Source organism: Oncorhynchus keta, chromosome 14 (assembly GCF_023373465.1).
Source record: "Oncorhynchus keta strain PuntledgeMale-10-30-2019 chromosome 14, Oket_V2, whole genome shotgun sequence".
Classification (NCBI taxonomy): domain Eukaryota; kingdom Metazoa; phylum Chordata; class Actinopteri; order Salmoniformes; family Salmonidae; genus Oncorhynchus; species Oncorhynchus keta.
In genome coordinates, this window is record NC_068434.1 from 6,255,483 (window position 1) to 6,270,402 (window position 14,920).

Below are 14,920 nucleotides of genomic sequence, written 5' to 3' on the forward strand. Positions count from 1 at the left end.
CTAAAAAAAAAGAGGAAAATAGACTTGACATTATAATAATGGCTGATAAAACATGAGTTATTACCTGTAACAAATAGGATCAAGTGTATCCCTATATTCACATCTTACGCAATTTTTTAAAAAGTAGACTACCGTAAAACATTCCAGATTTAAAGATTTTGCCCGAGATGTAGGCCTAGACAAATAATAAATCAGAGTGTTGATATATCGACATAAAAACGAAATGCCTATAGTGAAATTTGATGCCTAACACAGAACAGACCTCCTCCAAAGCCCGTTGGCTCCTCACTTCGCTATGCGCTCGTCCAGCCAGCCAGACTCAACCTAAGCAGCGGTTCACTAACTCCTTCCCCCGCCCCAAGATCTCATTGTTCCCCCTCCAAGATGGAGGCGCTGGAGGTTTTGGGGGGCTACCCGAACAAGCCCTCGAACCCTCGATCACGAATGGTCAGGGTTCTACTGAGTATGACTGTTGTTATGGGATGTTTATTAACGCTACATAGTTTTCTCAAAATCACTAAGTCGCGGAAGCCGCAAGATTTCTACTCTTTTGAGGTGAAGGACGCCAAAGGGAGAAGCGTTTCTCTGGAGAGGTACAGAGGCAAAGTAAGTTCACATCAGCAAACCTCCGCTAGTAAACTAACCGAACTTATTTTTTCTAAAATGTTGATAACTGGTTTCTGCGATTTAGCACGTCCCCCAAAAAAAGTATAGTATTTAGGCCTAATATTTACAATCCTCTGCTTTTCTTCATGCGCGCAGGCGTCTCTGGTTGTCAACGTGGCGAGCCACAGCGAACACACAGAGAATAACTATCGCTCTCTGCAAGAGCTGCACCGGGAACTGGGGACGTCCCATTTCAACGTGCTGGCTTTTCCCTGCGGCCAGTTCGGGGAGACCGAGATGGGGACCAGCCGGGACATCGAGGCCAACGCCAAGAACACCCATGGCGTCACCTTCCCTATTTTCAGTAAGATCAAAATCATGGGATCGGAGGCGGAGCCAGCTTTCAAATTCATAACAGGTAAGACACAGTAGACTTTATCATTAAAACAGAGATCTAATCAATATAGTTTAGGACAAGAAGAACAAGGACAAGAAGGACAAGAAGAACAAAGCTTAGCCTATAGGCCTTTACAGCCTTATCTTTCGTATATATAAAATTAGTATTTTCTATTCTATTCAAGATCATGTTTTTCTGTGGGTGTAATTGTGGGTGTACACTGTGGGTGTAATTGTAGTTATTGCGGTACATTGGCAACACAACACCAACACAGAACATTAGGCCTGATAAATGTTTGTTTCCATTTCACCAAACAGATTCTGCAAAAAAGATTCCGAAGTGGAACTTCTGGAAGTTCCTGGTGAACCCTGAGGGCCAGGTGGTGAGGTACTGGAAGGCAGAGGAGCCCGTCGACAGCGTTCGTCAGGAGGCCACGGCCATGGTGCGCGAGATCATTCTGAAGAAAAGGGCAGAGCTCTAACAGCGTGGGACTTGTCAAGACAGGAGTGACGACACCTCTGAGTCCAATTAAACGTTCCTGGGGTTACTGTGCGACGGACGGACATTTCAACACACTTTGTTATGATTTGACCACTTTGACAAACTTTGCAGAAGATCATGTTCATTGCACTGTAGGTGGGTTTAGAATTTTACTGGATGGCAACAGGACTAGAATAAGAGCCTGTGTGTGTGTGTGTGTGTGTGTGTGTGTGTGTGTGTGTGTGTGTGTGTGTGTGTGTGTGTGTGTGTGTGTGTGTGTGTGTGTGTGTGTGTGTGTGTGTGTGTGTGTGTGTGTGTGTGTGTGTGTGTGTCTCTCTCTCTCTCTGTGTCTCTCTGTGTGTGTGTGTGTGTGTGTGTGTGTGTGTGTGTGTGTGTGTGTGTGTGTGTGTGTGTGTGTGTGTGTGTGTGTGTGTGTGTGTGTGTGTCTCTCTCTCTGTGTCTCTCTGTGTGTGTGTGTGTGTGTGTGTGTGTGTGTGTGTGTGTGTGTGTGTGTGTGTGTGTGTGTGTGTGTGTGTGTGTGTGTGTGTGTGTGTGTGTGTGTGTGTGTGTAATATAGATTTTCTTTGTGTCAGTACTCTCTGGTAGCTGCATGTACACATGGCCATCTTGTTCAGTTTGTCTTGTTCTGAGATAGATTAAAGACTGTTATGTTTATCAATGTTTAAATCAAAGTCTATTTGTCACGTGCGCCGAATACAAAAGTGAAATGCTTACTTACAGCCTCTAACCAATAGTGCAGAAAAGGTATTAGGTGAACAATAGATAAGTAAAGATATAAAACAACAGTAAAAATACAGGATATATACAGTAGAGAGGCTATATACAGTAGAGAGGCTATATACAGTAGAGAGGTTATATACAGTAGAGAGGCTATATACAGTAGAGAGGCTATATACAGTAGAGAGGTTATATACAGTAGAGAGGTTATATACAGTAGAGAGGCTATATACAGTAGAGGCTATATACAGTAGAGGTTATATACAGTAGAGAGGCTATATACAGTAGAGAGGTTATATACAGTAGAGAGGTTATAAACAGTAGAGAGGCTATATACAGTAGAGAGGCTATATACAGTAGAGAGGTTATATACAGTAGAGAGGCTATATACAGTAGAGAGGCTATATACAGTAGAGAGGCTATATACAGTAGAGAGGCTATATACAGTAGAGAGGCTATATACAGTAGAGAGGTTATATACAGTAGAGAGGCTATATACAGTAGAGAGGTTATATACAGTAGAGAGGCTATATACAGTAGAGAGGCTATATACAGTAGAGGCTATATACAGTAGAGAGGTTAGATACAGTAGAGGCTATATACAGTAGAGAGGTTAAATACAGTAGAGAGGCTATATACAGTAGAGAGGCTATATACAGTAGAGAGGTTATATACAGTAGAGAGGCTATATACAGTAGAGGCTATATACAGTAGAGAGGTTATATACAGTAGAGAGGTTATATACAGTAGAGGGGCTATATACAGTAGAGGCTATATACAGTAGAGAGGTTATATACAGTAGTGAGGCTATATACAGTAGAGAGGTTATATACAGTAGAGAGGTTATATACAGTAGAGAGGCTATATACAGTAGAGAGGTTATATACAGTAGAGAGGTTATATACAGTAGAGAGGCTATATACAGTAGAGAGGTTATATACAGTAGAGAGGTTATATACAGTAGAGAGGCTATATACAGTAGAGGTTATATACAGTAGAGAGGCTATATACAGTAGAGAGGCTATATACAGTAGAGGTTATATACAGTAGAGAGGTTATATACAGTAGCGAGGCTACATATAGACAGCGGTTAGTCAGGCTGATTGAGGTAGTATGTACATACAGACACCGGTTAGTCAGGCTGATTGAGGTAGTATGTACATGCAGACACCAGTTAGTCAGGCTGATTGAGGTAGTATGTACATACAGATACCGGAGAGTCAGGCTGATTGAGGTTAGTATGTAGTCAGGCTGATTGAGGTTAGTATGTAGTCAGGCTGATTGAGGTAGTATGTACATACAGATACCGGTTAGTCAGGCTGATTGAGGTAGTATGTACATACAGATACCGGAGAGTCAGGCTGATTGAGGTTAGTATGTAGTCAGCCTGATTGAGGTTAGTATGTAGTCAGGCTGATTGAGGTTAGTATGTACATACAGATACCGGTTAGTCAGGCTGATTGAGCTTAGTATGTACATACAGTCACCGGTTAGTCAGGCTGATTGAGGTAGTATGTACATGCAGACACCGGTTAGTCAGGCTGATTGAGGTAGTATGTACATACAGACACCGGTTAGTCAGGCTGATTGAGGTAGTATGTACATACAGACACCGGTTAGTCAGGCTGATTGAGGTAGTATGTACATGCAGACACCGGTTAGTCAGGCTGATTAAGGTAGTATGTACATACAGTCACCGGTTAGTCAGGCTGATTAAGGTAGTATGTACATACAGACACCGGTTAGTCAGGCTGATTGAGGTAGTATGTACATGCAGACACCGGTTAGTCAGGCTGATTGAGGTAGTATGTACATACAGACACCGGTTAGTCAGGCTGATTGAGGTAGTATGTACATGTTTAATGTAGTACAATCATAAAATAAACTGTTAATGTAGAAGTTCAAGTAATCAACTTAAAGGGACCTTGTTTCATTGATTCATAGAAGGAATAGTATTTTACACGTTTGATACAATGTTGACCTTAAAAAATCCTATTTGTGATATGGAAGGCTGTGTAACTGCTGAACTCAACACATTGTGACAGAGATTCTATCTCCTCCTTTAAAAAAAAATATATATATATATTTAACTAGGAAAGTCAGTTAATAAGAACAAATTCTTATTTACAATGACGGTCTACCCTAACCAAAGCCAGATGACACTGGGCCCATAGTGCACTTCCCTATGGGACTCACAGTGATGTAGCCTGGATGTGAACCAGGGACTACAGTCTTGAACAGAGACGCAGTGCCTTAGACCGCTGCACCACTCGGGAGCATCCTATCTCCTCACCTTCACGACCGTGTTGGAGAAGGACCACGGTCCAACGTCCCGTCGAGCAGGACTTCTTCACCTTCACGACCGTGTTGGAGAAGGACCACGGTCCAACGTCCCGTCGAGCAGGACTTCTTCACCTTCACGACCGTGTTGGAGAAGGACCACGGTCCAACGTCCCGTCGAGCAGGACTTCTTCACCTTCACGACCGTGTTGGAGAAGGACCACTGTCCAACGTCTCCAGGAAGGATCAACCAACCGGGTCATCAGGAGGGATCAACCAACCGGGTCATCAGGAGGGATCAACCAACCGGGTCAACCAATGAATTATACTTGTGAAGAAGAAAATGTATATATATATGTAAATGTAAAATGTACTACTTCGTTTCCATTTAGAGGATGATGCTCTCATCCAGAGCGACTTACGATGGAGATGATCTCCATGGTGCTGCCCATGCACCTCACAGACGCCATGATGAGGCAGAGATGTCTATCCAAGTCAATGGAACGTGCACCTCACAGACGCCATAATGAGACAGAGATGTCTATCCAAGTCAATGGAACGTGCACCTCACAGACGCCATGATGAGGCAGAGATGTCTATCCAAGTCAATGGAACGTGCACCTCACAGACGCCATAATGAGACAGAGATGTCTATCCAAGTCAATGGAACATACTCAGAGTGGCAGGGTAGACTAGTGGTTAGAGTGTAGAGGCGGCAGGGTAGCCTAGTGGTTAGAGTGTAGAGGAGGCAGGGTAGCCTAGTGGTTAGAGTGTAGAGGCGGCAGGGTAGCCTAGTGGTTAGAGTGTAGAGGCGGCAGGGTAGCCTAGTGGTTAGAGTGTAGAGGCGGCAGGGTAGCCTAGTGGTTAGAGTGTAGAGGCGGCAGGGTAGCCTAGTGGTTAGAGTGTAGAGGCGGCAGGGTAGCCTAGTGGTTAGAGTGTAGAGGCGGCAGGGTAGCCTAGTGGTTAGAGTGTAGAGGCGGCAGGGTAGCCTAGTGGTTAGAGTGTAGAGGCGGCAGGGTAGCCTAGTGGTTAGAGTGTAGAGGAGGCAGGGTAGACTAGTGGTTAGAGCGTAGAGGCGGCAGCGTAGCCCAGTTGTGAGAGAGTTGGACTAGTAACCAAAAGGTTGCTAGATCAAATCCCCGTGTTGACAACTTAACAATCTGTTGTTCTACCCCTGAACAAGGCAGTTAACCCACTGTTCCTAGGCTGTCATTGAAAATAAGAATTTGTTCTTAACTGACTTGCCCTAGTTAAATAAATACTCTCACAGATGCCATAATGAGACAGAGATGTCAATGGAACATATTTGGAGAGGCAGGTAGCCCAGTTGTGAGAGAGTTGGACTAGTAACCAAAAGGTTGCTAGATCAAATCCCCGTGTTGACAACTTAACAATCTGTTGTTCTACCCCTGAACAAGGCAGTTAACCCACTGTTCCTAGGCTGTCATTGAAATCCCAAGGAATTCCTAGTTGATTGCTATTGACCGGTTGATCTCCTAGTCGATTGTCAAAGAAGTTCTGTCCCAAAGATTCGAGCCTAGCGGAACTGGGTAGGTGCAAACTGTTCATATGTCTGAAGGTACAAACTGTTCATATGTCTGAAGGTATAAACTGTTCATATGTCTGAAGGTACAAACTGTTCATATGTCTGAAGGTATAAACTGTTCATATGTCTGAAGGTACAAACTGTTCATATGTCTGAAGGTGCAAACTGTTCATATGTCTGAAGGTATAAACTGTTCATATGTCTGAAGGTACAAACTGTTCATATGTCTGAAGGTACAAACTGTTCATATGTCTGAAGGTACAAACTGTTCATATGTCTGAAGGTGTAAACTGTTCATATGTCTGAAGGTACAAACTGTTCATATGTCTGAAGGTACAAACTGTTCATATGTCTGAAGGTATAAACTGTTCATATAATATATGCCAATATATCTGCTTTTAAGGACTTACAGTCAAACTGTGGGTCGGGATACAAGCGCCATGCTCTACCAACTGAGCTACAGAAGGACTAGGCTACCCTACCCATATGTCTGAAGGTACAAACTGTTCATATGTCTGAAGGTGTAAACTGTTCATATGTCTGAAGGTACAAACTGTTCATATGATCATATCAGATGATCATATCTGCAGTAACGTAGCAGATGTAAAAATAAAGCAAAATCAAAGTTGATACTGTGAGATATCTTACTCAGCACTGTCAAAACTTTGTATTCTACACTTTTATAAACCATAAAATACACATTCTACTAGCGCTACAACCAGTGTATCGATAGGCTTTAATTTGTTATTATAAGCTTAGGTCTTTTTTTATATCGAGGAAGAACAACTTGTATTTGTGGATGAGGCAGGAACAATTTTGCTGCTCTCTCCCTCTGCTGAGACTGACCCTCAGTCTGCTGCCCTCTCCCTCTGCTGAGACTGACCCTCAGTCTGCTGCTCTCTCCCTCTGCTGAGACTGACCCTCAGTCTGCTGCTCTCTCCCTCTGCTGAGACTGACCCTCAGTCTGCTGCTCTCTCCCTCTGTGAGACTGACACTCAATCTGCTCTCTCTCCTCTGCTGAGACTGACCCTCAGTCTGCTGCTCTCTCCTCTGCTGAGACTGACAATCAGTCTGCTGTTCTCTCCTCCGCTGAGACTCCCAGTCTGCTGTTCTCTCCTCCACTGAGACTGACCCTCAGTCTGCTGCTCTCTCCCTCTGCTGAGACTGACCCTCAGTCTGCTGCTCTCTCCTCTGCTGAGACTGACCCTCAGTCTGCTGTTCTCCTCTGCTGAGACTGACCCTCAGTCTGCTGTTCTCTCCTCCGCTGAGACTGACCCTCTGTCTGCTGAGACTGACCCTCAGTCTGCTGTTCTCTCCTCCACTGAGACTGACCCTCAGTCTGCTGCTCTCTCCCTCTGCTGAGACTGACCCTCAGTCTGCTGCTCTCTCCCTCTGCTGAGACTGACCCTCAGTCTGCTGCTCTCTCCCTCTGCTGAGACTGACCCTCTCCACAGTCTGCTCTCCCTCTGCTGAGACTGACCCTCAGTCTGCTGCTCTCTCCCTCTGCTGAGACTGACCCTCAGTCTGCTGCTCTCTCCCTCTGCTGAGACTGACCCTCAGTCTGCTGCTCTCTCCCTCTGCTGAGACTGACCCTCAGTCTGCTGCTCTCTCCCTCTGCTGAGACTGACTATCAGATGCAGGCACCATCAGCCCAAGTTTTATGAGCTCACATTTGTTTTATTATTATATATATATGTATCATTTTGTATTTGTTGCTTGACATTAAAGACTGTAACACACACTAGGAAATCAGCTCCAAGAGATTTTAATTTTGGAAATCTGAATTATTCCCACGCATAAAAGAGAGATGTATGTGATCGTATACAAATGTAAGCAAGGTTTGAAATTATTATGTTTTATTCAAATATGATATCTGTTTGAGGTCCTTGTGGTCAATTTACCATCTACAAATGATTTGTAATAATGTTCAGGCCCCCCGACCATCGTCCCAAGGCTGAATCTGGGGCGGCAGCGTAGCCTAGTGGTTAGAGTGTAGAGGCGGCAGCGTAGCCTAGTGGTTAGAGCGTTGGACTAGTAACCGGAAGGTTGCGAGTTCAAACCCCCGAGCTGACAAGGTACAAATCTGTCATTCTGCCCCAGAACAGGCAGTTAACCCACTGTTCCCAGGCCGTCATTGAAAATAAGAATGTGTTCTTAACTGACTTGCCTGGTTAAATAAAGGTAAAATAAAATAAATAAATAAAAATCTGGTTGATGATCTCTGCTGTGATGTACGGCCATTAGAGATGGTGATATCCAATGACCAGTGATGGTTTACATGGACAGCTAGAGGGCAGCAGCATGTAAGCTGGTAAAACAAACCAATCAGCTAACAAGACACTGCCTCCCAGCCGCCCAATCGGAACAGAAGAGAAAGCAGGGGCGGCCAACCCTCTTCCCGGAGAGCCACTTGGGCTCCAGCCCTGCTCTAACACAGCCAATCAAAGTAACAGAGAGAAGCAGATTAGTAGAATGGTAGAATTAGATGTGTTAGTGCAGGGTTGGAACAAAAAGAAAAGTCTGTATGCAGCATGCCCGCCCAGGTGGGTTAAATCCTTGGCGGGTGGAGGCGGAGTTTTGGGTGAGAGGTTAGGGAGCAACTGTAGAGTGAGCTGACAAATGAGAAAACAGTCAGCTAACGTTACACTGCCTACTAACCAATCACGTTACATTACGCTGCCTACTAACCAATCACGTTACATTACACTGCCTACTAACCAATCACGTTACATTACACTGCCTACTAACCAATCACGTTACATTACACTGCCTACTGACCAATCACGTTACATTACACTGCCTACTGACCAATCACGTTACATTACACTGCCTACTAACCAATCACGTTACATTACACTGCCTACTAACCAATCACGTTACATTACACTGCCTAATGACCAATCACGTTACATTACACTGCCTACTGACCAATCACGTTACATTACACTGCCTACTAACCAATCACATGTTACATTACACTGCCTACTAAACCAAATACGAATTATATAATACACACACACAAAAAGGTGCTATCTAGAACCTAAAAGGGTTATTTGGCTGTTCCCCTTTGAAAAACCCTTATTGGTTCCAGGTAAAGAAGGCCCTTTTGGGTTCCATGTACATGTAGAACCCTTTTCACGGAGGGTTATGGAACCCAAAGGGGTTCTACCTGGAACCAATAAGGGTTCTCCTTTCGGGATAGCCAAAGAACCCTTTTGGAACCCTTTTTTTCAAAGAGTGTACTAAAAACCAAGCACATTTCACCACTATCTCATTACTGATTACATCATACGTTCTGCCCATTCATTGATGAATTCAGCCCAACACCTTGTAATAAGGGAAGAGTGTTTGACTTTCAAGGCCACTTGTGTTTCTGTCTCTGCCAGCTGCTTCTTTGACATCTGCTGCCCACTCAAATCAGCTTTCACCACCAGACCCCGCCCAGCCCACAGGAGGACTTCTATCTGTGTTACCAGACCCCGCCCAGACCACAGGAGGACTTCCATCTGTTACCAGACCCCGCCCAGCCCACAGGAGGACTTCTATCTGTTACCAGACCCCGCCCAGCCCACAGGAGGACTTCTATCTGTGTTACCAGACCCCGCCCAGCCCACAGGAGGACTTCCATCTGTTACCAGACCCTGCCCAGCCCACAGGAGGACTTCCATCTGTTACCAGACCCAGCCCACAGGAGGACTTCCATCTGTTACCAGACCCCGCCCAGCCCACAGGAGGACTTCTATCTGTTACCAGACCCCGCCCAGCCCACAGGAGGACTTCTATCTGTGTTACCAGACCCCGCCCAGCCCACAGGAGGACTTCCATCTGTTACCAGACCCCGCCCAGCCCACAGGAGGACTTCAATCTGTTACCAGACCCCGCCCAGCCCACAGGAGGACTTCCATCTGTTACCAGACCCCGCCCAGCCCACAGGAGGACTTCAATCTGTTACCAGAGACCCCAGGAGGACTTCTATCCCAGAGCCCACAGGAGGACTTCCATCTGTTACCAGACCCCGCCCAGCCCACAGGAGGACTTCCATCTGTTACCAGACCCCGCCCAGCCCACAGGAGGACTTCCATCTGTTACCAGACCCCGCCCAGCCCACAGGAGGACTTCAATCTGTTACCAGACCCCGCCCAGCCCACAGGAGGACTTCCATCTGTTACCAGACCCCGCCCAGCCCACAGGAGGACTTCCATCTGTTACCAGACCCCGCCCAGCCCACAGGAGGACTTCCATCTGTTACCAGACCCCGCCCAGCCCACAGGAGGACTTCCATCTGTTACCAGACCCCGCCCAGCCCACAGGAGGACTTCAATCTGTGTTACCAGACCCCGCCCAGCCCACAGGAGGACTTCAATCTGTTACCAGACCCCGCCCAGCCCACAGGAGGACTTCCATCTGTTACCAGACCCCGCCCAGCCCACAGGAGGACTTCAAGGACTTCCTGTGTTACCAGACCCCGCCCAGCCCACAGGAGGACTTCCATCTGTTACCAGACCCCGCCCAGCCCACAGGAGGACTTCAACCTGTGTTACCAGACCCAGCCCACAGGAGGACTTCCATCTGTTACCAGACCCCGCCCAGCCCACAGGAGGACTTCAACCTGTGTTACCAGACCCCGCCCAGCCCACAGGAGGACTTCAACCTGTGTTACCAGACCCCGCCCAGCCCACAGGAGGACTTCCATCTGTTACCAGACCCAGCCCACAGGAGGACTTCCATCTGTTACCAGACCCCGCCCAGCCCACAGGAGGACTTCAATCTGTGTTACCAGACCCCGCCCAGCCCACAGGAGGACTTCAATCTGTGTTACCAGACCCCGCCCAGCCCACAGGAGGACTTCAATCTGTGTTACCAGACCCCGCCCAGCCCACAGGAGGACTTCAATCTGTGTTACCAGACCCCGCCCAGCCCACAGGAGGACTTCAATCTGTGTTACCAGACCCCGCCCAGCCCACAGGAGGACTTCAACCTGTGTTACCAGACCCAGCCCACAGGAGGACTTCCATCTGTTACCAGACCCCGCCCAGCCCACAGGAGGACTTCAACCTGTGTTACCAGACCCCGCCCAGCCCACAGGAGGACTTCAACCTGTGTTACCAGACCCCGCCCAGCCCACAGGAGGACTTCCATCTGTTACCAGACCCAGCCCACAGGAGGACTTCCATCTGTTACCAGACCCAGCCCACAGGAGGACTTCCATCTGTTACCAGACCCAGCCCAGCCCACAGGAGGACTTCAATCTGTTACCAGACCCCGCCCAGCCCACAGGAGGACTTCCATCTGTGTTACCAGACCCAGCCCACAGGAGGACTTCAATCTGTGACCAGACCCCGCCCAGCCCACAGGAGGACTTCAATCTGTGTTACCAGACCCCGCCCAGCCCACAGGAGGACTTCCATCTGTTACCAGACCCCGCCCAGCCCACAGGAGGACTTCCATCTGTTACCAGACCCCGCCCAGCCCACAGGAGGACTTCAATCTGTGTTACCAGACCCCGCCCAGCCCACAGGAGGACTTCCATCTGTTACCAGACCCCGCCCAGCCCACAGGAGGACTTCAATCTGTGTTACCAGACCCCGCCCAGCCCACAGGAGGACTTCAATCTGTGTTACCAGACCCAGCCCAGCCCACAGGAGGACTTCAATCTGTGTTACCAGACCCCGCCCAGCCCACAGGAGGACTTCCATCTGTTACCAGACCCCGCCCAGCCCACAGGAGGACTTCAATCTGTTACCAGACCCCGCCCAGCCCACAGGAGGACTTCCATCTGTGTTACCAGACCCCGCCCAGCCCACAGGAGGACTTCAATCTGTGTTACCAGACCCCGCCCACAGGAGGACTTCAATCTGTGTTACCAGACCCCACCCACAGGAGGACTTCTATCTGTGTTACCAGACCCCGCCCAGCCCACAGGAGGACTTCAATCTGTGTTACCAGACCCCGCCCAGCCCACAGGAGGACTTCAATCTGTGTTACCAGACCCCGCCCAGCCCACAGGAGGACTTCAATCTGTGTTACCAGACCCCGCCCAGCCCACAGGAGGACTTCCATCTGTGTTACCAGACCCCGCCCAGCCCACAGGAGGACTTCAATCTGTGTTACCAGACCCCGCCCAGCCCACAGGAGGACTTCAATCTGTGTTACCAGACCCCGCCCAGCCCACAGGAGGACTTCCATCTGTGTTACCAGACCCCGCCCAGCCCACAGGAGGACTTCAATCTGTGTTACCAGACCCCGCCCAGCCCACAGGAGGACTTCCATCTGTTACCAGACCCCGCCCAGCCCACAGGAGGACTTCCATCTGTTACCAGACCCCGCCCAGCCCACAGGAGGACTTCAATCTGTGTTACCAGACCCCGCCCAGCCCACAGGAGGACTTCCATCTGTTACCAGACCCCGCCCAGCCCACAGGAGGACTTCCATCTGTGTTACCAGACCCCTCCCAGCCCACAGGAGGACTTCTATCTGTGTTACCAGACCCCGCCCACAGGAGGACTTCAATCTGTGTTACCAGACCCCACCCACAGGAGGACTTCAATCTGTGTTACCAGACCCAGCCCACAGGAGGACTTCAATCTGTGTTACCAGACCCCGCCCACAGGAGGACTTCAATCTGTGTTACCAGACCCCGCCCAGCCCACAGGAGGACTTCAATCTGTGTTACCAGACCCAGCCCACAGGAGGACTTCAAATCTGTGTTACCAGACCCCGCCCAGCCCACAGGAGGACTTCCATCTCTGTTACCAGACCCCGCCCAGCCCACAGGAGGACTTCAATCTGTGTTACCAGACCCCGCCCAGCCCACAGGAGGACTTCCATCTTTTACCAGACCCAGCCCACAGGAGGACTTCAATCTGTGTTACCAGACCCAGCCCACAGGAGGACTTCAATCTGTGTTACCAGACCCCGCCCAGCCCACAGGAGGACTTCAAATCTGTGCTACCACCTAAACTGGCATTTGTGTTAGTCTGAGAAACAAATTATTTTTTTGTTTTATTAAATCAAATAGGTGCAATAGCTGTTTTAAGGTGCATGTCTGTCTGTCTGTCTCTGTGTCTGCCTATCTGTCTGTCTTTGTGTCTGCATGTCGGTCTGTCTGTCTCTGTGTCTGCCTGCCTATCTGTCTGTCTGTGTCTGCCTGTTGGTCTGCCTGTCTCTGTGTCTGCCTGCCTGTCTGTCTGTCTCTGTGTCTGCCTGTTGGTCTGCCTGTCTCTGTGTCTGCCTGTCGGTCTGTCTGTCTCTGTGTCTGCCTGCCTGTCTGTCTGTCTCTGTGTCTGCATGTCGGTCTGTCTGTCTCTGTGTCTGCCTGCCTATCTGTCTGTCTGTGTCTGCCTGTTGGTCTGCCTGTCTCTGTGTCTGCCTGCCTGTCTGTCTGTCTCTGTGTCTGCCTGTTGGTCTGCCTGTCTCTGTGTCTGCCTGTCGGTCTGTCTGTCTCTGTGTCTGCCTGTTGGTCTGCCTGTCTCTGTGTCTGTCTGTTGGTCTGCCTGTCTCTGTGTCTGCCTGTCGGTCTGCCTGTCTCTGTGTCTGCCTGTTGGTCTGCCTGTCTCTGTGTCTGCCTGTTGGTCTGCCTGTCTCTGTGTCTGCCTGTTGGTCTGCCTGTCTCTGTGTCTGCCTGTCGGTCTGCCTGTCTCTGTGTCTGTCTGTCTGTTAAAGGTGGGGAGGGGGGCACTGCTTCAGACAGCAGCAGTGAGGAGTGTAGCTGACAGCGGTCAATCACATTAGCACAGCTAGCAGCGGTACACTGCCACACTGACACCATCCTCTCCTCCCCTCTTCTCTGCTTTTCTGTTCTCCTCTCCTCTCCCCCTTTCATGTCTTTTCCTCCTCTCCTTTCCTGTCCACTGATATGTTTAACAAACTGGTTTAACTATTATTTACTCCGGGTCTTCTTCATTGTATTGTGGCACAATCAACGTATATGCGTGTTATTACTAGCCTACGTTATAAAATGATTGATATCACCACCTTACCTTTTGTGATGTAGGAACGGAGCAATGTCTCCTCTTCGTCCTGAAATCCACCAGCAGCCTCCTCGTGATGTTCTCCTGACCGGTAGAATTAAAAAAAAAATAACAGTTTACAATCGGCGTTCACCCCACAATTACGCACTACACAACAGTAGGTGGACCTAAACCTACCCAAAGCACCGTGTCCTCGGTTTTCACTTTAAAACGCGAATATCTATTCAACTTCCAGTCCATGTTAGCTTAACAATATAAAATCTCTTGCGAACTTTACTGACTGACAGTAGTAGCCTAACTTGTTACCCTTTCAGTCCACTGTGGCTGAATGAGCACCTGTTCTTTTGCCTGTGCTCGGTAGTTCCTAAATACGCGCAGGGGCGGATGCCGGAGCGGGAAGTCTGTTCCTCGGCTCGCCATTGGTGGATAGGGAGGTGAACCCCGTCACTAGAAGGGTTTCCCCTCTGTAGAGGCGTCCTAGTTTCCCTGGAAACCGACATGAAGTGCCACAGTGAAACAATATCTAATCTAAAGAGTCAACAGAGCGCAACGCGGCAAAGTTTTAAAGGTCTTGGCGCGGTTATAAGAGAATAGCGTGTAATTTATTTTTAAACTGTCAGCATTATCAGTGGTTAATTAAAATACAATCGAACATTGTCTTGCAATTCTGTAGGGTCCTAATTTATTTTTGGACATTCCTTCATGCTGTATTGTAGACTAGCTCACTCACACACACACACACACACACATTTCGATCCCAAAATATTTTTTCTAGAAAGTGATAAAGCAGTCTATAGAAGGCCTACATTAAATAATGTAACTCATGAGATAGAAGACATAGACTTAAAATAGACAATAGCCTGTTATTGTTATTACACTCAACAAGGGTTATTCTTAGATCCT

The 14,920-nt window shown here is 48.2% G+C and overlaps 2 protein-coding genes across 48 annotated transcripts in view; one reads left to right on the forward strand and one right to left on the reverse strand.

Moving 5' to 3' along the window:
• LOC118374989 (cell division cycle protein 20 homolog B-like) overlaps positions 1 to 14,366 on the reverse strand; it is a 40,676-nt gene extending 26,310 nt beyond the window's left edge. Inside the window, exons 1-2 of one of the 4 annotated variants that reach the window (XM_052460870.1) lie at positions 14,195 to 14,366; positions 14,027 to 14,101 (exon numbers count right to left, since the gene is read on the reverse strand). In XM_052460870.1, the coding sequence (XP_052316830.1) occupies positions 14,027 to 14,101; positions 14,195 to 14,257 (138 nt within the window). In that variant the 5' untranslated portion in view covers positions 14,258 to 14,366. Of the gene's footprint in view, positions 1 to 262; positions 406 to 734; positions 869 to 14,026; positions 14,102 to 14,194 lie in introns of those variants that run through there. The other 3 variants (XM_052460869.1, XM_052460872.1, XM_052460871.1) reach the window with 3 other exon arrangements.
• Positions 385 to 6,677, forward strand: LOC118380438 (probable glutathione peroxidase 8). Of its 44 annotated transcripts, none has more exons than XM_052460889.1 (6): positions 385 to 606; positions 763 to 1,024; positions 1,321 to 3,729; positions 3,772 to 3,855; positions 3,940 to 6,405; positions 6,544 to 6,677. In XM_052460889.1, the coding sequence occupies exons 1-3, from the start codon at positions 385 to 387 to the stop codon at positions 1,482 to 1,484; spliced, it is 648 nt and encodes a 215-aa protein (XP_052316849.1). In that variant the 3' UTR covers positions 1,485 to 3,729; positions 3,772 to 3,855; positions 3,940 to 6,405; positions 6,544 to 6,677. The 44 variants fall into 44 exon arrangements, with proteins under 44 accessions (XP_052316849.1, XP_052316855.1, XP_052316844.1 ...); XM_052460895.1 differs by having other exon boundaries at positions 4,024 to 6,405; XM_052460884.1 differs by having other exon boundaries at positions 1,321 to 3,549; positions 3,687 to 3,729; positions 3,772 to 6,405.
• Positions 14,367 to 14,920: the final 554 nt, after the last annotated feature.

Bases quoted from the DNA above. Each gene is read 5' to 3' on its own strand.
- LOC118380438 (XM_052460873.1), top strand. From the start codon at position 385: ATGGAGGCGCTGGAGGTTTTGGGGGGCTACCCGAACAAGCCCTCGAAC. The intron at 607-762 runs GTAAGTTCACAT...TCATGCGCGCAG, and splicing joins TGGAGAGGTACAGAGGCAAA to GCGTCTCTGGTTGTCAACGT. The intron at 1,025-1,320 runs GTAAGACACAGT...TTCACCAAACAG, and splicing joins AGCTTTCAAATTCATAACAG to ATTCTGCAAAAAAGATTCCG.